Source organism: Pezoporus flaviventris, unplaced genomic scaffold (genome assembly GCF_033815535.1).
Source record: "Pezoporus flaviventris isolate CSIRO_AGI_PZ_B2104156 unplaced genomic scaffold, CSIRO_AGI_Pfla_v1 ptg000001l, whole genome shotgun sequence".
NCBI lineage: Eukaryota > Metazoa > Chordata > Aves > Psittaciformes > Psittacidae > Pezoporus > Pezoporus flaviventris.
The window spans coordinates 4910855-4934683 of record NW_026892549.1 but is presented as its reverse complement, the minus strand read 5'-3'; the positions used below and the strand labels follow the sequence as shown (position 1 = coordinate 4934683).

The window sequence follows — 23829 nt, the reverse complement described above, 5'->3', positions numbered from 1 at the left end:
GTTTTGTCTCTGTTACCTGACCTGAACAAGAACATTCCATTGCTTCTGTGGGCTTGGTTTGAAACCTTGGCCAGTCCTGGGTGGTTTTGAATAGCAATCAGAAAGTATTCTAGAAATAAAATGCCCTAAAGTGCACTGTCAATATTTTGTGGTATGTAGTCCTAAGAAGATCAGACTAGAGACTATTACTATTCAGCTCCCCTACAGGCTTCACGGGCCATGAACCAAACAGTATATTAGGTTAAACTGATTTCTCCTTTGCAGAGAGTTACCTGAATTATTTATATAGATCTAGATAACGGAAAGGTTGCAATAAAGGGACCTGTGTTATGAGTTCTCAATTGTTTTATCCCTTGTATAAAGCCTACTGTGATACTGCAACCAGTGCCTTGCAGACTGTGAGGCAGGAGCTGTGCGAGCAGTCAGCATGGAGCCCAAGCTTCTGCTTTGCCTCAGGAGAGTCTATTGCCTGCACCCTCTTGCAGTCCACCCTGCTGCTGAATTGTAGGGTTTTTAGAAAGATAACCCTTGGATTACATGCGTGAAAATGTGGTTCTGTCCTCCTGGGGTGTTATGAGATGGAGTTCAGTGTGGGGCTCAGAGATGATATTGTAGTGGAGGCTGTGGGAAGCCCTGAACAAGGTGGGCACAAGAGAGCATGGTGAAACCCAGCCAGAACAAGAGCTGCAGCATGTAAGCTGTTGTGAATTTAGAAATGAGCTCACTGATTCTTCCGAAGACTGTAGCATGATTAAATTAAAGAAAAACAAGATTTCTTCACAGATTTTTATCTGAACAGTAGTTTGACCATTCCCATATGTTTGTCTCACAAGTACATAAATGAGAAAAGCTTGCTAGGCAGAAGCCCCCAGTTTAAGGGTGCATGTGAGATCTGACATCAGGATATGCAAGAGCAGTGTGCCATGTTTTGGCTATAAGACCCATCCATCTCCCCAGTGCTGGCTGAGGGCTGAGTGTATGCATGCGGCCAGGGGCAGAGAGAAAAGCTGTGCCTTTTCTTCAATAGTGTGGAAAGGCCCTTGGAGCCAGTCTGGTGGGAGAAATTCCAGCTGGTGAGGGTGGGAGGGGAGGTCAAGGAGTGGTGGATGAATAAAGGACCATGGTTTTGTTGGCCTTGGAGTTCTCTGTTTTCTAGGGCAGAGCTGCCTGTGCCAGCCTGTCATAGTCACATTGCTGAGCTGTCTTGCTTTGTAATGTTTATATTTATTTCCCTTATTCTTCCAGTACTTTTTTGGAGTACTTTAATGCCCACCTCTTTCCATTGCTCTTCCCTCTGGTATCCCATTCTGACAAAATCATAACTGTGCCAATCACAAAAGATCCCAAAGAGAAGAATTAGTGCTTTTACAGGAGGTTCCTTTTAAATCTTTTTTAAAGGCAGCTCTTTTCTTTAAAATGAAAGATGAAGCATTTTCTTTTATCCTTAAACTTTACTGTCACGTTTTATTAAGTCAAAATGATAGTTACAGTCAGAGAAATGCAGGATATGAATTCCTGGTACAGCCATTTTTGAAGAGTGCTTTTTTTTAAAGCCCTGAAGATTGATTGAAGGTATTTTTCTTTTAGATGTGGATCTTTACTCAAAGGGGGCCTGATCTGAGTTACCCTCTGTAAATCAGGATTAGTTCCTGTGAAATCAATGGAGTTACAATGATACAATACAGGGTGAGTTGGAAAAGACTCATGCCCTGAGAATGAATAAGGAAGGGACTGTGGTTGATCCCCTGAATGCTGTGCTTGTGCTGGGGGCTGAAGCCACGAGGCCAAGCAGAATTATATGCTGGCCCGATTGAACTGCCATGAAATGGCCTGGGTGAGAAATGGGCATGCGGCAGTGGGCTTGTGCTCTCGTGGGTGCTGTGGTTGCAAATCTCAGCTCTGGGGATGTGTTATATGTGCAGACCTCCTGCTTTACCCAGAAGGAGCAGTTCATTGCCCATCCCCTGCCATCCCCGCTACTGTCATGGAGGCCCCTGAGCTGAGGGAGCCTGATTTAAGAGACAAGAGCATGGTGCTAGCAGTGGTGCTCTACAAAATATCTGCCTCTGGGGCATATTTCAGTGGGTCCAATGGAGTCTGGATTTGTTGGTCTTTGTTTGACTGAGGGCCAGAGTGGTTCATGGTGCACAGTATGAGAAGGGAGAGAGGTGCCCCATCGCTGGGCCTCGGGATTATGCAGAGACACAGAAGACAGGCTTTTGTGAGGGAGATGGCAGATAAACTTGGACAGATAATCTTATTGGACATTTTTATCCTTTTTTTTTTTTTTTAGCATGTCTGCACTGAGGAGCAAACCAGCTAAGGTGGTAGAGATACATCAAGATGAGAGAATACAGAACTGAAGTATGTACTGTCTGAGAATTGAGTTTAACCAGGGATTTGAGCTGCTGTCTCTCATCTGCACTGAAACCCTGACAGCTGATTTCTTGAGCTCTAAGCCATTTTGAGCAGAAAGTCTTATAAGAACAGGTCTTTTTAAAACATTTAACTGTATCTACACATCTTAATGCTAGGGCAAGTTCCAGCAGTGCAAACCACCCCTAGCCTGGGCTGTGCTTACGATACGTGGTGTTTTTAGCAGCCAGTATGAGGACTGGTCCTAAGCACTGGTCATACTCCTGCCCTCACAGTGAAAATCTGTAGCTTGGGCAAAATTAGAGGCTTGCGTTTGGCTGTCACCAGCAGAATTGAAACATTTACACTTTATAACTAGCTCTTGGACTCTCCCAGGCAGTTACTAGTTTGGTCTTGGCATATAATTGCCATGCTCTTGCACATGGCACTGCTTCATATTTGGAGTATGGGGTTTTTTAGACATAAAGCTGTAGCAGCTGAGAACAGCAATTACTGAGTTGGAGTCTTTCCTAAAATATTGAGAAAAAAAATGAGCAAGGCATCCAGGGAAGGGGCAGAATCAACGAATAACCTTTTGCAGCGCTATCCATTATTTGAATGTCATTCAGGTGGTGCTCTATGCTCTGGCTTCTGTTGACCTTGGTCAAGTTGGCACTTACTCATTGACTCTGAGTCCAGCAGGCTCCAGTTCAGGGCTGCATGACACTGATTTTATTCAGCTTCCCAGCACATGAGAGCTCCACACATCTGATGGGTGCAATTAGATGTAGAAGATAAGGGACACAGGAAAGGATACAAGTTTTTTATAAAGTTTCTTTTTCATCTTTTGTTGGTTGTATATTACTTTCCCCTTCACATTAAGTTTGAAACCCTTATTTTCATGCATGATTTGGATTCCCCTGTGTCAAGGAAAAAGAAGTTGGAACTTTACTCCAAATACTGGTTACAGCTTTCTAAGGAACACTGAAGCCTCTTGGACTGTGGTAAAATCTCCCAGGGAAGGTGGCAGAAATCCAGCTACTTGGCACATTTAACAACTAGTCCAGACAAAACACTAGTAAGTGTACTCTGCTTTTGGCACAGAATATACTATGGGATGTTATGAAGCTTTCCTGCATGCAACTTTTTATCATTTCATGACCCTGATGAGTGTGAAACTTGAATTTACTCATGTGCTGATTGTAGACCACATAGGGCCGTAGAGGAGCATGGGACTCTACCATGTGTCTTTTTCACCTAGCTGAAGAGCACTGTTTGTGTGAAAATGACCATATTGGCTCAGACTAAAAGTCTGGATTAACCAGTAATGGCTGCACTGGGAGAAGCAGAGCATGCATGAGGTGGGACTTCCATGACAGTCTCCTCCAGTTTCCAGCAAAGATATCTGACACCAAAGAAGTCCTTTTGCCTCTGTGCATTTCCCACAACAGCCATCTCCTCTCTAAGGAAAGTGTGGTTATGTCTCTTCTGGAACTTTGAGTGGATGCGAGAGCTGTACAAAATGCATCTCCCTGGCGTTCACTTCTCTGCTTGTGTTTCGCTTCTACATCTGTACTGAAAAAAACGATCATTTAAGCCAGTGGCTGAAAATATACTCCAATGCTTCATCATCAGTAATTTTCATTAGGCCGTGACTTGCACAACATCTCCATCATGTGAGATGCCACAGTGCTCAGTTACGCCCTGCAGTATGCTTGGGCTTAATGACTAAACGGTGTGCTGGCCTTAGCTTTGAATGATTTCACATCTCTTACTTCTGCCAGTCCCATTTTTTAATGATACTTGCTGTGTTTAAAAAAAACACCCTTCATGGTGTAGAGCCTCCTTTGGAGAACTGGAAAGGGATTTTATATATCCCTGCATAAAATCTGCACGTATATGGGGCTGGAAAAAATGTGAAATGTTGTAATCTCTCACTCACACTGGCTGGGAAACCAAGTCCCTAGAACTACCCCAAATACTGAATGCCAATGCTATTTTCAGTCAGTGATATGTAGCTGCTGCCGAAGACACACATAATGGATGCGCTGGCAACTCATCTTTATGCCAGTGTTTTAAAATTGCAGAGAAATACAGATAAGAATAAAACACAGGATCCATCTTTCAAACCAACTGTCTCCCATTGCTGCTGTAAGTATTCCCTTATTGCCTCTGTGACACGCAAAGACCTTTACAAACTTCTTCCAACTTCTTGATGTCACATTATTGTCCCATATTTTGGTCTGTGCCATGCGCCTGTTATTCTGTATCAGTACCCCATGGTACCAGCCACTAGTCTGGTCGCTTCAGCTGACTGAAAGTGTTTTGGAGACTCCAAACAAAAATCTAGAGATACCAGGCACTGCAGGTGTTGACTGTTACACTACCTTCATGAATCACTACACCTGCAGGAACTGAAAATCTCGTTCTGTGATATTTCAATCAGAATTAGCTTTATCACTAGGTAAGATTTAAAGGTAGGAGACTCCATTTGTTTGAAAACATATGTTTGTAATAATTGAACAAAGTTACATGGGAAAATACAATGTGTACATTAGAAAGATTAAATTTGCCAATGCAGATTTTCCTAAGCTGCAGCAGCACCTTGGGGAGCCTGTGGCATGAGCTAATTAATCCTCCATCCCCTGCCCCAGGCCTGATAGGCCCAGGGAAGTTTTTTAGAGCTGTATCTTTCCTGCTGTTGCTGTTAAAAATGCTCATATAGAAAAGGCATTTCCCGTCTCCTAGCCTGAGAGTGAGTGCTCCTCCTGTTTAGCTGTGCCTCAGCTCTTGTGACTGAGAGCTATAGCATTCCATGATAAGGCAGGCAATTGACTCACTTCTCACCATTCTCCCAATTAAGCTGTTTTAATTTTTATGTTACCTTAATTAGCACTTTCCTGGCAACACCTTTAAATTGTCTTCTCTTGTTTTAAAACATTTAAACCAGCAGTGGTAAAATGGATGAATTTCCTATTAGAACAGTATTAATTGCGCATGTGTTTTCATGATGACTGATGTTGGCCATTCCTTAGTGATTTCTTGAACACAGCATGGCATTTAAACATGGACATGTCATGAAACTGAGGAGTGAGGTGTCCACACTGGGGGACACTTTTACATCTGGAATATTTGAGAATTCAAATAGTCAGCAATGGCCATTGCACACCAGCTGCTGTGTAAGGACATGTGCCCCAAAGGTGCAAAGAGATATATGTTTAGGGAGCTGTACACTTACCTTCTCTTTGAAGTTAGAAGCCCAAATACAGTTGAAATTGGATCATTATTTTTAGATGCTGTTTGTGGATTATTATCTTGTGTACTTAGTACAAGTGGGGCTGGGATGAAAGGGGAACTTCCACCTTTCTCTACCCATGTTACACACTCTGAATAAGCATTGATCTTTCTGAAAGTGGAATTATTTGTATTTCAGGTGTCCTCCGTGGGCCTACCTTGGAAGCTAGATCTGCAGTTGCCCTTCAGTCATGGTTGTTTCAAGATTAAAGGCCATTTCCCTGTCATTGCCAAGCCTTTTTCTTCTTGCTTTTCATCTCTCAGCATCACAGAATGTACCTGAATACTCTGAAGCTGAACATCAGCAGTGTGTCAGGAAAGAACACCCCACAATTGCTTTTGAAGGTAAGAGCTTCTATTCCTGTTTTAAGTTCCAGTAGGATGATCCATTTTGAAGTCCTTCCTGGTGCTATGGATGATGATTCAGTCTGTGCTGTTTTCCTTATACCTGTGATCCACAGGCCAGTGCAAGTAGCCTAATGAATTTTATTCAGTTTGATGCCTTACAGTATTTTAACTCTGAGGCTTTGTCATTTGGTTCAGACATCTTTGCAACTACTGGTCTAAGAATCTCAATTTTCAATTCTGCTACAAACTCCCTGTAATTTTGTACCACACTGAAACTGTGTTCCAGTTTCCTTTTCTCTAACTGGATTCAGTAATGCTTATGTACCTCACCTGTCTAGTTGGATCCAGACACTCAGTGAGTGAAAAGTAATAGAGAATTTGGACATACCTGAATGCAAGAAAAGTAAATTGTTTTAAAATGGCAGGGAATGGCATTCCCTTGTCCTTATCACAGGTGGATTTTCCATGAATGTACCAGGAGTCCTAAGCTGCTGTCTGTCCAGTCTGTCCACTTGCCCACTGAACAGTTAGATCATTATGCTGGTATCACCATTATTTCTGAATTCAGTCCAGACTAGTTTGTTAAGCTCAGCATCATCAGCTTCTGAGTGTCCTTGCTAAGAATCATTTCCATCTAAATGTTGAAATATCGATTTTGGTTCCCATTTAAGGCTATGCAATGCATCTCCAGTTACATTCTTTGCTAAGGGCAATTAAGTACCTTGCAATGTGTCTTTAGTTAGGTTCTTTGTTAAAGACAATTTAGTTGTGGGTTTGTGACCTTTGAGGTAGGGTTTACCGGGAAGAAAGTAGTCAAAGGCTTCCTTGCTGACCTTTCAGAATTCTTGAGAGCTTTACTGTTTGCAGAGGAGGAAACTCTTGTCTCTTAATTTGGAAAGTGTAAGAGTTTACTTGTCTGTTTTCTATTATCTGTGCTTTAAAGGTTTTAAGTGGATTAAAGTAAATTAGCAAAATCTTTAAGCCTACATGATATGGCACCGGCTCTAACCTTGCTCCAGTGAAATGGGTAAATAAAACTTGATTTTAATTGCTAAATAAGTCTAACCATCTGTTTAACTGGGGAGGGACAAAAGGAGAAACCGATGCAGTTAAAAATGTGGTGGAACTCATTTGGATATTTAAATAGATTGCACAATAATAATGATGTTATAGGTACAGAAAAAAGTCTGAGCTCTTTCCTTTAACCAGGAGCACCAAATGTGGAGTGTACAGAGGATGTGTTGACGAGATCCAGCACTGAGATAAATCATTCTGCAGGGAATATTAGAGCTCTGATTCCTGGTGTTGAGGAATTGGTGGGCATTTTTTGGCACTCAATATGAGTGCTTCTCTGCAGAAGTAGTGACTACATAAAACCACTCAGAATTTGCCACTTTGCTTTGCTTTAATCAGGCATGAATTTTTCCCAGAAAAAAAAATAATCTCTCCTCCCCTTTCACTGCTCTTATCCCCTTCCTCTCTTTAATGGTAGAGGGCAAAACCTGGTGAGTTAATTCCAACTTGACAATTATAGAAAAGAAATAGAGATTGAAATTGCAGACACACCAAGAAAATTACCCAGATTTTCATTCAGGTCTCTTAAACCCAAGCTAGACTCAGAGTTGTTTTTTCTCAGCACCTGTTTCTTCATGAACGTTCATGACACAGTTTAATCCTCTATTTCCTGCTGCAACGTTCAGCTGGAAAATACACAGGAATAAAATTAAAGGCATCTTCTTTCCACTGCACATGGTATGTAAGTTCTATGGAAGAGGTCTTACACCTTCAAAACCACATTCAGTTCATAGTATAATTTACCTTAAAGCTATACCTTGTTCTCGTGCCAGCACAAGCATGTTTCAGCTGCAAGGGAAGACAAGCAGGGAAATCTACTTCTTATGTGCTGTTCCAAATTCCTTTGAGGTTATCTCCACTTAAAAGTGTGGCTCATGGGCTTTCAGTGGGTCTCAAAATGCATTGTCCCATGGATCACAACCTGATATACAACGGGAATGCTGAGCCAACAATTGAAAGCGTGACCCTAGCAGTAGCTCTGCTGATGCTCCTGCTGCTAGGGGAGAGGATTATATTACACCTCCAATTTTCAGTGGATGGTCGGTAATATTAAGTAAGGTCCCAGGCCATTCAGTCGTACAGGATGCATTAATTTACTGCCAGAAGGAACAGGTTAACAAAACAGTTTATATTACAAAGGAGTCGAATAGCTTCTATTTTACAGTCTTGCTAGCCTGGCTTCCCATTGCAAAACAAACGGGATGCCATGTTTTGCGTTCTTCAGTCTTCAGTTCCCACTTTGGTTATGCTCAGCCTTTCTTTTCATCGTACTTTTCCTCCAGATTACAATTTTCTTAAGAATCCAAGTAAAACTACTTTCTCTCTACCCTTTAACTTATTTCCAGAGAAATCATGTATTTTCTGTGTCTAACCTCTTGCTTATTGTGTCTCATCCACACTCGCCAACCATCTGTTTAAACTGATATCTCTTTGTATTGCATAGGAGGGGTAAAGAGAGGCTACAGTACATGACCTACTTATTTAAGCAGACAGTAGTCTATGCATTCAAAATGCTTTTACTTTAGCTGTGTTTGGACCTGAAGAAATGCCTGTTTCTTTATAGAGCTCATTCTCTAAACCACCTTCCATTACTTGTGACCTAGGGAAAATGATCTAGACAAATTGAGGGACATAAATTCTGGTCCTTAATATACTTATTTTACATGCTTAAGATGAAGTTTGCACTGCCAGGAGAGATATGGTTGGGGAATGGATTGTAAGCTGAATGATTTATCCCAGCAGACTTCAGAGAGATTGTGAGGGACAGGTTAGGAATCTGTTCTGTGAACACCGTCGTGTGTGTTTGGACAGGACCAAACACACACAATGGTGCCCCAGTTTCCCTGGGGCTTATAAATGATGCTCATTGTATAGTTCACCAGCAATAATAACGTACTCAGTTTAGGCTTTTCATAATTAATTGTTCTATTCTGTGCTTATAGGAAACCCAGTTAAAGTTTGATTTCCCTTGTTAGATCAATAAGAAAATGATCTTTCACTTCCAGGGAGGCTGTTTCTGTTGTCTTATTACCTATTTGGCTGTGAGTGGGTGGTTGCATTTAAGGATCCCTCGTGCTTGTCTGTTTTTCAGTGAGTTGAGAAATTTGTGAAACAAGAGAAGTATAACCTTTTTTATTCATACATGCATGTACCCATGTATCCAAGTCCCATTTCACTAAACAGTATGTCATCCTGGCACAGCTACACTGTGGACCATTCTGGTAAGCCAAGCACCAGAGAAATTGTTTCTAGTTCCTGTCAGTCATGCTCTTCTTTCTCATCTTTTCCATATGTATCTGCTAACCAATAGATCAGTCCCTGCATTTCTGCATTTGCAATTGGGCTAGATGCCCTTCCCATACTGTCTTTGTTCTTAGCAGTACACTTCATTGCCATACAGATGTTTCTTTGACAAAAGCATCTTTGCTATTCATTAAAGATATTTGGATCTCCTTTGTAACATGCCTCTTGGGAAAGCCAGAACCATCTTCTGCCACAGCAGTGCTATGTAAGATTTGTTGTTTTGAGAGCCAGAGCCATCACTGACATGCGTATATGTTTGTAGTGGGTGCAGAGTGCTTGGTTTCAGCTTGTTTACCAAGGAAGTGCTTGAAAGTTTGCAAACTCATCTGTGTTGTATCATTTGGATGTCTTAATTCATAAAACCACCTCAGCTGATCCTAAGTTGAAGCACTGGGGAGAGGTGGACTTGTTTAAATAGCTTGTATCCCACATCATCTCAGGACAGCAAGTCTCAGTTTTGCAGACTGCATCATTATGGCTGGTGTGAGTTCTCAGTGTGTAGCATTTGAATCATTGTTTAATTCTCGATCTCTACTGGATGCAGACACATTTTCAAAGTGAATTAGTTTGGGAGTGTTTAAATCTGGAATTTTTCTTCAAACTGTCTGTAATTATTACCTCCTACCAGATCAATGTGATTCAGATCGCTTGAATGTAGCTTGCTATATATTTTCTCAATGTTTTCTTTCTTTATACAATGTTTTATTGAAATGTGGCCACCTTCAAACACTGAAATCTGTGGGGAGCAGTTAAGTGTTTGCTTATTGTAGTGAAAGAAAAAGCTGTTTTAAATTTGTGGGCTGAAGGATAATAGGGCATGATTTATTTCTTTTGAAGGTTCTTGATATTTTATCAAGCACCCCCACTATTGTTGAATCGGTCACTAATATATTATTTGCTTTACTGTATATTGACAGAAAAAAGGCATGTTAGCATCCATCAACTCCAAAAAGCCAGCTAGGAAATCCTCTTAGGAACTTCTGATAAAGATTTACACTTTTCTTGAGCAAGTGAGATTTTGACAATCCAAACCAAAATTGTAGTAAACAAAGATGAAGACAGTGGGGTGAAGTATGAGAGGCCTATCTGGCTATATGTCAAAGGGAAGGCAAAATATATTATGGGAGAATTGTCTTCTAGCTTGTAGCTTTTTTGCCCTTGAATCTCCAAACAGGGATTCCAAATGTTAACTAATGATGGATTGTTGACTGGAAACTGGTGGCATCCTGTAGGTGCTACAGAAGGTTTGCCCTTCGGTACATTTCAGTATAGACTTTGTTTCCATTAAGAAAGCCTTGTTGCAATTTTCTTTCTAATCTTGAAAATGGAACTGTGGCAAATGAAACTGTTATTTCCTTCTTTAGAGTTGATTCAGAATTTGTTTGAAAATTATGGCTGGTAAGACCATAAATAGGCAGTGGTTAGGGAAGTAATTTGCTCTCAGGCAAAACTTTCACTTCTTTTTACACCCAACAGTTCTCAATATATTTTTCATTCTATAGTAATAACAATAATGATGCTAGTTCTTTGACACTTCCCCATTAATGGTGTCCAAGGCACTTCACAAATAATTGCAACGAGATTTGATTGAAAAAAATTATTCAGTATGCTGTTCCTTGAGGCCTGAAGAAGAGAACGGGTTTTGGAAGAGTGCCCTTCCTTCACAAAATGCTTTAGAGAGAGTGAATCATGACAAGCAGGAGAGAGAAAAGGAAGACTTTATGGTGAAGCTTCAGGAACAAATTGGTTGAATAACTCTTACATATTGGAGTGAAAGAAGGCAAAACTTTGAAGAGGTATGATAGGTCAGGGGAAGGAACGGCCTCTGACTATGAGTGGTGGTGATGATGAGAGGAAGGGCATCCTCAGCAGCAGGACTGAGTTAGATGGACTCACAGTGTGGAGGAACAGGTACTGAGAAGGTCACCAGCATAGTATGCCTGGATCAAGGCCATGGAAAACTCTTGTCAGTAGCAGAGTAGTTTGTTTATATTTTCCAGGGGTACCACTGGTGTAGCTGGGGCTAACAGCAGCAGCTAACAGCATCATGTGCACGGCCTTTCTTTGGAACAGTGGCTGGATCTAGGACATAGAAGTGGGTTGCCTCTTCTCAGATCTCAGGCACACCTCAGAGAAAGAAAACAGGGTGGAAAGCAAAGCAAAGTGCTTTGCTTTTTTTTTTTTTCTGTGGTTCAGTGCAAACAAGACATGCCTTACAGACACCTCATTCTTGGTTTTAAAGTTTGCTTAGCACAGTTCCCAACTGAGTTAAGTTTGTGAGCCAGTGGTATGGCAGACCTCATTTATTTAGCATATCTGCTTCTGATGACTGTTAATATCACATTCTCCTAAAGCCTTCCATTCAAGGATGTCATTATGGTTTAATAAAGTTCACTTTAGTACTAGCAATCTCATAAGAACTATTCTTGTTTAATCATGCAGGGTTCACCCTGAAAAGCCACGAACAGCCTCAGCTCAGTCAAGCACTTAATGTGCACTTACCTTGAAGTCAATGGGATTGTGTGCTTGAAACCAAGAGCTCAGCTTATGTGCTGAGCTAGACCACAGTCAAAGTGCATAGCACTGAAACATCGTCTATAAATGGAAGATATGGTCTATAAATGGAAAACCTAGCATGTAGTTTTGTTTCTGGAGTGCTCTGCTACCATAGGTAGCATAGTTGTTCCTCTAACATGGCAGAATCAAGTGGTTAAGAAAAACAACATGTTCCTTAGATTAAAATAGTATTGTCTGGATTAAAGTCTGTGATCTGCAATACATGGTAAGACTGGGTTAGAGGTTTTAATGGTCATTTCTGGCTTTGGGAAATACAGGTGAAATCCTGAAGACCTTGTGCTTTGGCTTATAAAGCTCTGACTTCATAGATCATCAGTCCTTTCCTTTTTACAACATTGAGTGATCCTTAGGATGTATTTTAATGGAGTTGCTTGAGCTGCAAAATTCAGATTTGTATTTTATACATGGGGATTGCTCTGTTTTACAGCACATTAATGAAAGAGGTGGAGGTCATTGGTGAAATGTGGTCTCTGATAATCCTTTACTATTATTAGCCAGCTTCCAATTTAAAACCTGATCTTTGTGAGAACAGGTTAATTTCGAAAGTCTTTTAGGATTTTATAGCCTCTGCTCCAATTCATTGGTGTAACTGGCTCATGGTGGGACCTTTGTCAACTGAAGACAGGAGTTCTCATAAGCCTGGATAGCTAAAAAGTACAAACTGTATGTTTGAATTGGCATCTCCAGTTCAGTCTGGCAAGCCACCAAAGAAGGTCAACTTCTATTTCAGATGTTCATCAAAATCGGACAAATCTGCTTCTGTGATACCTGCAGGTAAAATTCAAGGAGAGTTTAGCCATACTTTCTCCGCCTTCTCCTACATTCTCACTCATGAAAACAGTTGTCCTGAATCTTGCACCATTTCTGCTGGCAGAAGTGGCTGATGTCGACATGTAACTGTAAGCATAGTGAAAAAAATTTGCCTTCAGATGTGGAGGAGGCAGATTGAATGGTGGTTGAATGATGACAAAGGAGTGTTTTTTCCATCAGACTGCAGTGGCTGCAAGACCAAGATGCAACTTGCTTTCCCATCTGAAAAGAGGGATTATACTTATCAGAATGTCATAGAAAGCTGCAAGTGATGCATGAGCACTCATTTTATCTTTCTCAGTGACGGGGATTGTGTGACAGCTTCAGGGCTTGTTTCAGTGGACAATAGATCACAATACTTAAACACTCTGCAACACTCTTAATAAAACCAGAAATCTCTGGTTTGCTAACAGTGGGGCTGTGTGTGGCACTGGTTAGCTGAATTTCACAAGATGGTGGTGGGACACTGCTGTGACTGCATGACACCGTCCATTGCTGTGTGGGCTAGAAGGCAAGGTTTTCCAGGAGGGCTGTTGAGGAGAGGAGGCAGTGTTAGGGTGGTGTTTGCCCTGGTTGAAAGCAAGTTGAAAGAAGCCAAATCCATTCTTTCCATAAAGTTCTGTGCTGTGGAGACACACCCCTTTGATCCTGTCAATCTCAGGCATGGCAAACGGACATGCTTATGACTCACAGACATGCACCTGTACCCCACACTCTCGCAGCACTGTGGCACCTCCTCTTGCTCTTTATCATCCATGCATCCATCATGTTGTATGTTGAGTCACCATCCCTGGAGGTATTTAAAAGATGTGTAGATGCGCTTAGAGATATGGTTCAGTGGTAGACTTGGCAGTGTTAAGTTTATGGCTGGATTAATTGATTTTAAAGGTCTTTTACAATCTAAATGATTCTGTTAGCTAGGGTTTGAGGTTTTGTGGAGGTATGAGCAAGGAGCCTCTCTCATGTTACAGGACTTTTTCCCAATCCCCAACCCTGAGGCCTGGGAACTTACATCAGTGGAAGTCTCCTGGCTCTCCCTGGGGCAGGTCTTGATGGATCTTATGTCTGCCCTTCACCATGTGCAAATAGGAACCCAAGTAAAACAGAGAATGAGCCAAAACTGACCTCTCTGCTGGAGCAGAAATGCTGAAGTCCTGTAGAAATCTGATGAATTGGGAGTGTGAATTGCAGTTCTCTGATCTCCTTCCTTGGGGAATTTTGGGCAGGGAAGTAGGACAATTTAGCAGCACACTGTCCTATAGTGGAAGTGAGCACTGGTTCATGCTTATTATCTGGTGTTTTCTTTGTCTGGGATTGAATCCCTTGGTTCTTCCTGATGGATTAGTTTGTTTTGCCAGCTGCTCCATGTTAAAAACAAAAAAGTAAATAAACAAGCAGTCATAATTGTACTTTTGCAAAAATGAGGTTTGGAATAAGTTCTTTTTTATCCATATTGAAACACTTTAGCAACATTTGTTTTGAAGAAATTATTAAAATTTAGGAAACAAAGAGTCAAGATGCTCAGTGTATATTAGGAACAGTTAGTGCCTTCTGTACATTCCATCCTTTACAGATAATTTGGCCTTGGTGCACCAGCCAGTATCCCTAAACCCATTTAACAATTGGAAGCACTGAGACACTAAATAGTTTCACAATTTGCCCAAGACAGAGGACTCCAATATCAGTGCTATTGGGCATTTGGGACCATGCCTACATCTCCAGATGTCATTTCTCTCTGGTGATGGAAGAATCTTAACAATGTCATTTTAAAGAGAAGGTGTAGGCAGTGAGGAGAGATATGCAATGTCTAGGTTTGACATAACTTTAAATGATAACATGTCTAGGTTATTATGATTATTGTGATTCCTATGACTCAGCGAAGGACTTTTTCCCTTCAGGGTGGTAAAAAGCAGAGCCTTTTCTTCTGTCTACTTCTGTTCTTTGGGAACTGAGAGATGGCATACCAAGAGATAAAAAGTCTTATTCTTTCTTCTTCCAGTCATCTCTTTTACACATATTCTTGGACAGGTTGTAGAGGGACGTTAGCTACCCTTGGATCTCATTGAAAGGGAATAGCTCACTGCAAGCAGCTGTCACAGTGACTCTAAGGCCACTCATGGGTTAGATCATTGCTGCTCTCATCTGAGGAGGAGTTTTGTAGTTTGTCAAGACAGGAAATATTGATTGAGTTGGCAGGAAATGAGGTAGAAACATGTCTGGAAGGTGAAGACTGCTAGAAAAGAAAGCAGGAGTGGGAGGGGACATGGATACGGGGCCAGAGGGGTAAACTGAATGAAACCATGATAATGAGACAGCTGAAAGAACATCCGAGTTGGATTTGGGTATTGAGGGGAGAGAGAATGAAGCTGCTGGTTTAGCCCATTTTGTAGAAGGCCGTGTACTCTGTCAACAGCCTTTTGTGTCCTCATAACTGAGTGGAGAAGAAGCCAATGAAGCTAAAACTTGCAGCAGTTGGGATAAGGACGTATTTAATGTACAATTAAGATTTCAATGGATCAGATTAAAGAAAGAGAGAATACCAGTAAGGAGGTGGAGGTGGTGATGGGAAGACAAGACAGCAGGGTGATATGTATGTGTAGGAGGACTTCTGGGAAAAAGCCAGCTTGAGTTTTTTGGCCTCGTGAGTAAAGTTGAGCTCTGAGTGCTGACACATTTTTTGCTAAGCTCTGCCCGCACAACAAAACATTTCTCCTTCCCCTGATAAATTTGCTGAATTGTGGAGTGGTTTTGTGTTGTGGGGGCTACTTTTGTCATCTCAGCATTGGGTAGGAGTGACAGTTATTTTCCAAAACTGTGGTGTGACCTACAACATAAAGCTGAAATTTAAAATGAAGTTGATGCTAGAATATGATTTATTGTCAGTCTAATAAAGACAATGCTGTAATTTGACTTTAACCTCTATTCATTCTTGGAAGTATCTACATTTGCTGTGTTTGAGAAGACAGGTGGTAGCATGGGTAGTCATTAGCCTTCTGATCTTTGGTTGCAACCTTGTTCGTTTTGTCTCTGATGGGTTCTGATCAGTGGCACACACATAAGGGAAACTCTGGCCTCAGTCTTAGCGGACAACTGCCTACTTTGTGAAAAATGTTCTGAATACTAAGGATAACTGAAGCAAAGGCTGGTCTGAGACGGCAGGTCCTTCCTTCTTGTTCAACTTCTCTGTCTTCCTTTCTTAAGTTCTTTTAATGATGTCTTTGAAGCTTTTCTCTGCAATGCTAGGATAGGAGCATGATCAGACAGAAGCATGGTTTGTCTGTGTATGAGGGTATACCCTCATTTTGCACAAAGAAACCTTGGTCCTGTTTAGCTTAGTTTCATTGGCTCCAACTAGGAAATCGATGCTGAGAATTATTCCAGAAGAGATATTGAATAACACAGTGGTTAGCCATGCTCCTAGCTATGGCTTTGCAATTGTCAAGACATGGGCATTTAACCTCTCTGCTCTTGTGTGATGTGTGCTGGATGCACAAAGCTGTTACAGCCTGACGTAGATGGGAGCTACAATTGGGCTCAAGTGAGATGAAGCAGTAAATGCTGTCCTTCAGACACAGAAGTCTCAACTCAGCGTTTACATACTTCTTTCCTCCAAAGTACACAGTGTGAGGTGGGGAGCAGCTGGTTTTGAGGAGATGAAGGCTCAAGTATTACCAGGTTTACCACATCTTTAGAAGCTGATCCAAATCCATTAAGCTCAGTGGAAAACAGCCAATGATTTCGAGAGCCTCTGGATCAGGCCCTTAAACCCAGCTCCTGCAGTTTGGCACACCATCTTCTGCGCAGTTGACTAATCCTCATCCCAGTTGTGTACTGTCAGGAAGCCGGTGCAGAGCAGTGTGCTAGCAGGCTGCAGGGACCACCCTCTGAAGTGGCAGAGGGCCTCTTTTCACCTTGTCTTAAGCATGCATAATAGCCTGAACACAGCTGTGTCTGCAGACCTACATTTCCTGCAAAGCTTTGTCTTTGCAGCTGGATACTTGAACCACCTTGAGCTATGGAGGGACTTGCAGAGCTTTAAAGGCTCTGAATCAGACGTCTGGCAATGGACAGTGCTGAAAACTATTAAACTTTTGTTCATTGGTCCTTGTGTGGAGGAAGTGAGAGCATGGATGTTTAACCCCCTGGAAATGATTAGAGATGAGAAGCACAAAGGAGGCCTTGATGAACATTTTGCCCCTAAGCCATGTATTTCCTAGTTTTCCGGCTCCTGCTGCTGACATGCAAAGCCAGGGCCTTGGTTTTTAATTTTTCTTACTGTTTTTAAACAGATACCTTTTGCAAATGTAAACATGCCCCAGCATTGAAGGTTTCCAGCCAAATTAAAGAGTCAGCACTGGAAAAATCAGCTTTCTGAGAAAGGTCAAATCCTGGTATTCATTGGGTCCATATGTGTAAACTTCAGTTAGTATGGGATAGAACCAGGGCAGCATTTACTTTGCAGAACTGAGCTAGTTTCAGAATGAAAATCCGGAACTGTCCTCAGGGATGCCTATGGTGTGAGCAGTGGATTTGAATGTGTCAAATGAAAAAAGACCCATGTCCTGACTCTTGGTTGCATTTCCATTCCACTTTATCCCTTCCCTCTTAATAGGAAGAAAGAAGGTTGAGAAAGAAAATGTGCCATTTGGCATTAATTCTGACAACTCACATTTAGACATTCCTAACTGGGACCATGCTGGGTTTAATAATCTCCAACTACATGCCTATAAAAGCTTAATTTTCCTATGAGGATGCATGCCTTGCAGTCTTTAATTTAATAAATGGGAAGGGTTTCTTTATAAGTTGTACTACCTGCAGTAGTAATAGAAATCAAGACACTGCCTGTTCTTTCTTGGGCTAGATTGACATTTCAGCCAACATGGAAAGATTCAAGATACATATTGCCTTTTTTTTTTTTATTATTATTTTTAGCTGTAATTTGTCAGAGCTTGCCATTAAAAGGAAGAACTGATGAGTTCTAACTCCTGAAGACCTGACCCCTGAAATGATAAGTTTTTTGCTTGGAGCAGCAGATGAAGAAATATTCTTCCTGCCACTGTACTGTAATAGTGGGTTAGTTAGTAGGGAAAAGTTGGTAGGAGAGGAAGTAGAATGACAAGAGAAATTATGGCCTAAAAGCAGGATCCTCAAAAGGTATCATCATTATACAGCAGTCCCCTATTCCCACTCCCATCAGCCAACAGAAATGCCAGGAGATCTGCAGCACATGTCAGCCAGCTAGCCTTCCTGAAAGGTGTTATTGTTGCTGGTTCTGCTGCTGGGCTTGGAAATGTCTCTGCACCTAAAGAGCTACAGGTAAAGAAGACAGAGTCCCATCAGTTAGGAGAATGCCAGAGGTGAAACTGCAGTTCCTCCCTGGTGCTGGTATATCATTAAGGGTCCCAGAAGAGTGTAGGAGGTGGAGATGCTTGAAGGTTAGATGGTGTGAGTTATTCCTTAACTTGTGCTTTTTCATTGAGCAGCAGAGGAGGTACATGGGTTTTGTGTGGTTATGCAGTGCAACTGGAATGCTGAGAAGAGCTGGAAGCCTCCAGCTCCTGGCAGCAGAGGTTTTAGATTGTAAGGATGGGGGTCTCATTGTTGGAGAGGCCCTGACAGTGTCCAGTTAAGCAGGGCATGGGACCAGGCCTGACGGTGTCCAGCTCTATGATGAGGGGGCTTAGGAGCTGTTATGAGATATGGTGGTGTTCAGGGCAAAGGCCAAAACTCCAGGACAAGGCTCCGCTTTGGAAAAAGAGATGGGTCGAGTGGAGTGTAGGGACATTTATATGTGTTTTCTTAAGGTTTTAGTAACTGAAGGGTTTCATTACATTTCATCCATCCCTGGAGGGAGAAGGGACTTGAAATCTCTCAGCAAATATCCCTGCTTCAGAGGTTTTAAACCATTGCACAACTACAAAGCATGCCAAGACGCCAAAGGCCTTAGTTAGATTCCTCATCATCATTGTCATCTTACCCCTGTGGAAAGGGGAATTAATGCCTACAACAAAACATTTAAACCTGACTGCCTTCAGTAAGACTTCTCAATTTATCTTTGGGGATATAAAATGACAATGGAGCATGTTTTTTCAGGGCTCTTTTGAACTGGTCTGAACTACATCATTTTTGTTATGAGTCATCAAGTCATTGGTGTGTGTATTGGTATCCTGTTGGCATGAGGCCAGAAGATATTACCTTTCATGTTGAGTCTCCTGGATCTTTAACATGCAGTCCTTGAATGAGGCACAGGCCACAGAGGGATTACAGATACACTGATTTAGTCTCATTTGTGCCTTGTTCCCTCAGATATTTGGTATTCTTCATGTATTTAACAGCCAGAGTAGTTGACAGTTGGAATAAATTCTCAAGAGAAGTCATCATGGTAAAAGTGGGTGACTTTCTGAAAATACATATGAATCTATCCCCTCTTATTTCATGCAGTAAAGGTATAACGTGAGAGTTTGAAATTCTGTGATCTATAATACGAAGGTCAAAGTTGGTAACTGTATGGAAAGCTGGGGTTCTTTGAATGCCCCAGCATCATGCCTGAGAGTACCTTAAAAATAGTAATCCAGCTTTTTAAACAGGTGTACTTTTTATTACATCAAGACTATCTGCCCTAGGTCTCTCAATTGATACTGTGTTAATAGATGTAGCTTCTAGAAAAGCTTTGTCTTCACGAGCGTAGCATACCTAAATCTATTGCTTTGCATTTAACCTGTGTGATTGCAGTTTGGACAATTGCCTAGATTGTGAAATCCAAGCTCATTGATAGAGCCAGTCTCAAAGTTGTGCAATCCCTCAGCCATATAGATAGTGTGATAGAATTCTGCTCCTCCCCCCACCAGTCTAAATTAAGGAGGGTTTAACGGGTAAAGTAAAACCTAGAAGAGAACCTAAAACCTGAAGGAGAAGGTAAAACCTGTCATTGGAGCAGCCAGGTCTTGGGTGTAGATCACTTCTACTCTGACTTGGTTTTAGAATCAGCTGATGCCACCTTGTTTTTCTGGAGGGCAGCCATTTCCCTTTGCTTAGCACAGAAGGCAAGGCTATGGAGGTGTTATGGCAGGCAGCCTAGTCCCATTACACCACATAACCCTGGCACTGAAGTTGGTTCATCAGTTTTAACAGAAGTAAACCCGAGCTGCTGTTATCTCCAAAACCAATGCTGACACTCCATCGTGGATGTGAAAATTACTGCTGAGACAGCTCTGCATGTGTGGGTTTTTGCACACTCTGCAGAGAATTGGAATAAATAGAAACCCCTTAAATAGATTATTAATTAGCCTTTCCGTGACAGATAGCGTGGTAGGAAATCCATTAGTGGATGTCCGGGTGAACTCACTGCTTCTAGAGCAGCTTTATTGTTTTGCACTTTCTCATTTTCCTTGCAGATCTGAAGCCCTGGGTGTCGAATTTCACCTATCCAGGTGTGCATGACTTTTCTCAGCTTGCACTGGATGCCAACAGGAACCAGCTCATTGTGGGAGCAAGGTAAAGATTATATCTTAATTAGCCCAGGGCTGCTGCTCAAGCTCTTTCCCTTCAGGTTCTGGCTTCAGAGGAGAGTGTGTTTCTAGCTTATGTGGCTGGTCTACCCCTTCAAAAAGAAAGCTGTAATTTACGTAGAGGGATTTGGACTCCTACTGTAATTGCAAAGAAGAGAAAATTACTAGAATTAAGGAAAAGAAAAAGATGCAAGCAAAATGACTGGTTAATGAAGCCAAATGCTAGCATCTCTGTTTGCATCATGAATGTTAGAAGAGTTATAGTAAACCACTCTGCACCATTCCTCTGCCAGCACAGAATCTGACTTTATGGTTTATTTGCCGTGGCCAGACTTTCCCTCTGTAGCAGGTTTATCTATGTACCTTTGTATACATTGTAGTTGCAATGCAGATGATTGCTTTCTTCTCAGAAGTCATTCCACAGCTTGTTCGCTTCAACTTGCTGACATAGCTAGATCCTCACTGAATGCATTTTTGTGTAACTCTGGTGTTCTGGCCCATTGTATATAATTAGCATATAATTTGCTTTATTTTAAAACATAATTTTTATTTAGGATGCCATAAGAGGAGTGTGGAAACACACATAGGCAAGCTCTAACAAATTTAGAGCTGTGTTTGTAACAGGGAAAAGAACTATGGTTCAGTGAAATAATGTACGTCAGTTGTAGCTGAATCATAAGCCCCAACAGCAACTATTTTTTATTGCACAATAAACAGATAAGACAATCAAAAAAAGAAAAGACTAAGCATGGTCTAACAAATCAGTTTAAGTATAACATTTAAAATCAGATAACATTGTGGTAGCAGTCTCTACTTATTAATGAAAATGAAGGAGGAGAAGACTGCTTTCTTGCCAGGTTATTCTTCATTAAAGGACAGAGAGGTGAGGAGCAGAGCTGGAAGAGCTCAGGAGATGAACAAGAGAAAAGAGCAAGAGTGTAGCAGAGAGGGAGGGTTTTGCTTCACAGAGACAACTGAAATGTGATCGAATATATATTTTCTGTGCAGTAAATAATAACACCTTCCTGTAGCTGTTCAAATTGCCAGAGGACCTCCTGCTTTTCCTACAGAAGCATTTTGCTTTTCAAGCCACAGCTTTACCTGAGCTTGAATCTTTAACCAACAATTATTAATATTTATTAGTTCAGAATGGCATTACTTTGGGGATGGCTGTGAACAGTGCCTTCTGCCAGGCATTGCACAAACACAGGCACATCGCTCTGAGGAATTTATGGTTTACATAATTCAGCTGCACAGCAGGTTTCCCCCTGCACAGACCTTGCTAACACAGACATGCTTCACCCCTCCTGCTCAAACCCCAGCAACACGTCCTGGAGGGCGTCCCTGTCTCCACCAGAGTTGTACGAGTGTGGTTAGACAACAGGCTACAATATCATTATAAACAGGGGAATGACAGCAAAGTTGAATTACTGCTGGAAATACAATATATAGCAGTGTATTGCCTCATGAGGATGCAGGGACAAGTATTTATAGAATTTACTTGGAAAAGTCAGTTTTCATGAAGCATTACCCACCTGACTGGGAGACTGAAAGTTTCAGTGGTGCTACACAGCTCTGCTGAGCAATTCTTGGTAGAGTTAATGGACAACATAATTTCCCAGGGTGGCTTTCAGGGGGGTTGGGTACAGGCTTGGTATAGGGAAAAGTGGAGAGTGCTGAGCCCTTTCCCTCTTCACTGTCTCATTTCCACCCTGTGTAAGGTGACGGAGAGGTGCCTGAACACAGGGGTGTGGATGGGGTCCTCAGCACTGCACAGCTCTGGGCTCACTGAGCTCTTGGAGACATGCCAGAGAAATGGGAAGGGGAAGTGAAGCCTTATCTGTTCCCTCCTTCCTTGATAAATCCACACCTTGTTCTAGACTATTTTTAGGGGTGATTTTTTTGAGTCATTAGCTGCTCATGCACCATCTGCTTGAATTTGCAAATGAAACAATACCTCAAAGAGATAGGAGCTGTCTCTATCCATCTCTACAGGGTGTAATTTATGAAACCTAAATTTAAATGTTAACCATGTTTAAATGTGCTACTGTAGATCATATTAGTAGTAACACCAGCTATTCTGGGGTTATGGAAGGAGGTTGGCTTGGGGGGGAGTTTATAAGTACTCCCACTTCTCAATTTCTTGGTTAACATCATTCTCTCAGAGGATAGCATTATAGATTATTTCAGACCAGTTTTTTCTGTCTCTATTTAAAAGCAGTATGACCTCACCACAGCATCTCTTTGGCTTAGTTCATCCTGTGTTTCAAAGCTTCACAAAAAATGCTTCCTAGAAGAAAAGAAGATCCTGGGACTCATGAGTGGTTTTGGTTTCAGGAATTGGACACAGCGTGACTGAAACTGTAAGAGGTATTGAGGGCATGCCATGCAGACAGGGAGCTGGAATAACACAAGCCTCAGATTTTTAAGCTTTATCCTTATCTGAGAGCCCTCCCCTAATGGCTGGTGCTGAGTGCAAACCAGAGGAGTTTGATAACACCGATGCACCAAGCACCTGCCAAGTGAAAATCCCAGAAACAAAAGAATTAGTTTCAAAAGCCCACCATGGTTTCTAAGCAACGTATTTACTTGTCACATCATTTGTAAAATCCAAACTCTTGCGAGTAAGGATATGAATAGTTTAGAACATTGTAAATCTCACACTACCCATATTATGAACCACATTTCATTAAATATAAAAACACACATTTGAAAAATTCATAACCTTCACTTTGACTCATAGTTTGCGTGTTTTGTTTGTGTTTTAAATGTAGTGTTAGTATTTTCATGTACTGTTTTTCTTCTGTGAATGAGTGATTGTTTTGATATATTTGCTGCTTTTCTCAGCTTTTGAATGCATGTGATTACTATTTGAGCTTATTTTAATGGGAGGAAAAACAATTTTCTAGACCTCATTATTACTGAGAAAAAACTTGGAAATATGATTACAGCAGTGATTTCACCTCCCTAGTCCCCAGGGAGGGTGAGTTTTGTGGAGGAGCTACATAGTGTAGCTGTGACATCCCACCTCCTCAAGGAGCCTTTCTCCTCAGGACTATCTCATTACTGACTGGGCAGAGACAAGAGCCAGTAAAGAAGTGATGATATGAAAGACCCTGCTTGGAGTCAAGCCAAAAAGCATGCTTCACAAGAGCTCCCTGGCAAGGACAACATAAAAGGTTTAAAGGAGGACGGTTGAGACACCATGTGACAATCTGGCACGACAGCAAGCTGAAGGGAAACAGCTTGGACAACAGGAGGATGATACCCAAACAAATGGCTGCATGGAGAGTGGTTGGGAAGCCTTAAAGGAAACATTTGACTTTTCCCAGAAGGAAGCTGCGGGGGTGTCAGCTCAGGGCAGTAGCCTGCTGGGGCTGCGGATGTGAGAGGCATGGCTATGAGGGTTGGCCATTCGCAGCAAGTGGAGGTGTTACTGCAGAATATTAGCCAGAAAGCATCATGGCCAGAAGTCCTCATAGTTCTGCCTGCCAAGAGGGATGTCAGCTCTATCAGGAGGTGGGAAAGGATAATCTCTTGCGGCTGCTGCATGGGGAAC

General features: G+C 41.7%; 1 protein-coding gene across 6 annotated transcripts in view; it reads left to right on the top strand.

The window, feature by feature from the left end:
• SEMA5B (semaphorin 5B) overlaps positions 1-23829 on the top strand; it is a 277220-nt gene that overhangs the window by 132069 nt on the left and 121322 nt on the right. For all 6 annotated transcript variants that reach the window (XR_009746181.1, XM_061469010.1, XM_061468781.1 and 3 more), the window contains 2 exons: positions 5789-5994; positions 20157-20256. Coding sequence is in view for 5 of the 6 variants with exons in the window: in XM_061469010.1 (XP_061324994.1) it covers positions 5841-5994; positions 20157-20256 (254 nt within the window). In the remaining variant the exon portion in view is untranslated. The remainder of the gene's footprint in view (positions 1-5788; positions 5995-20156; positions 20257-23829) is intronic.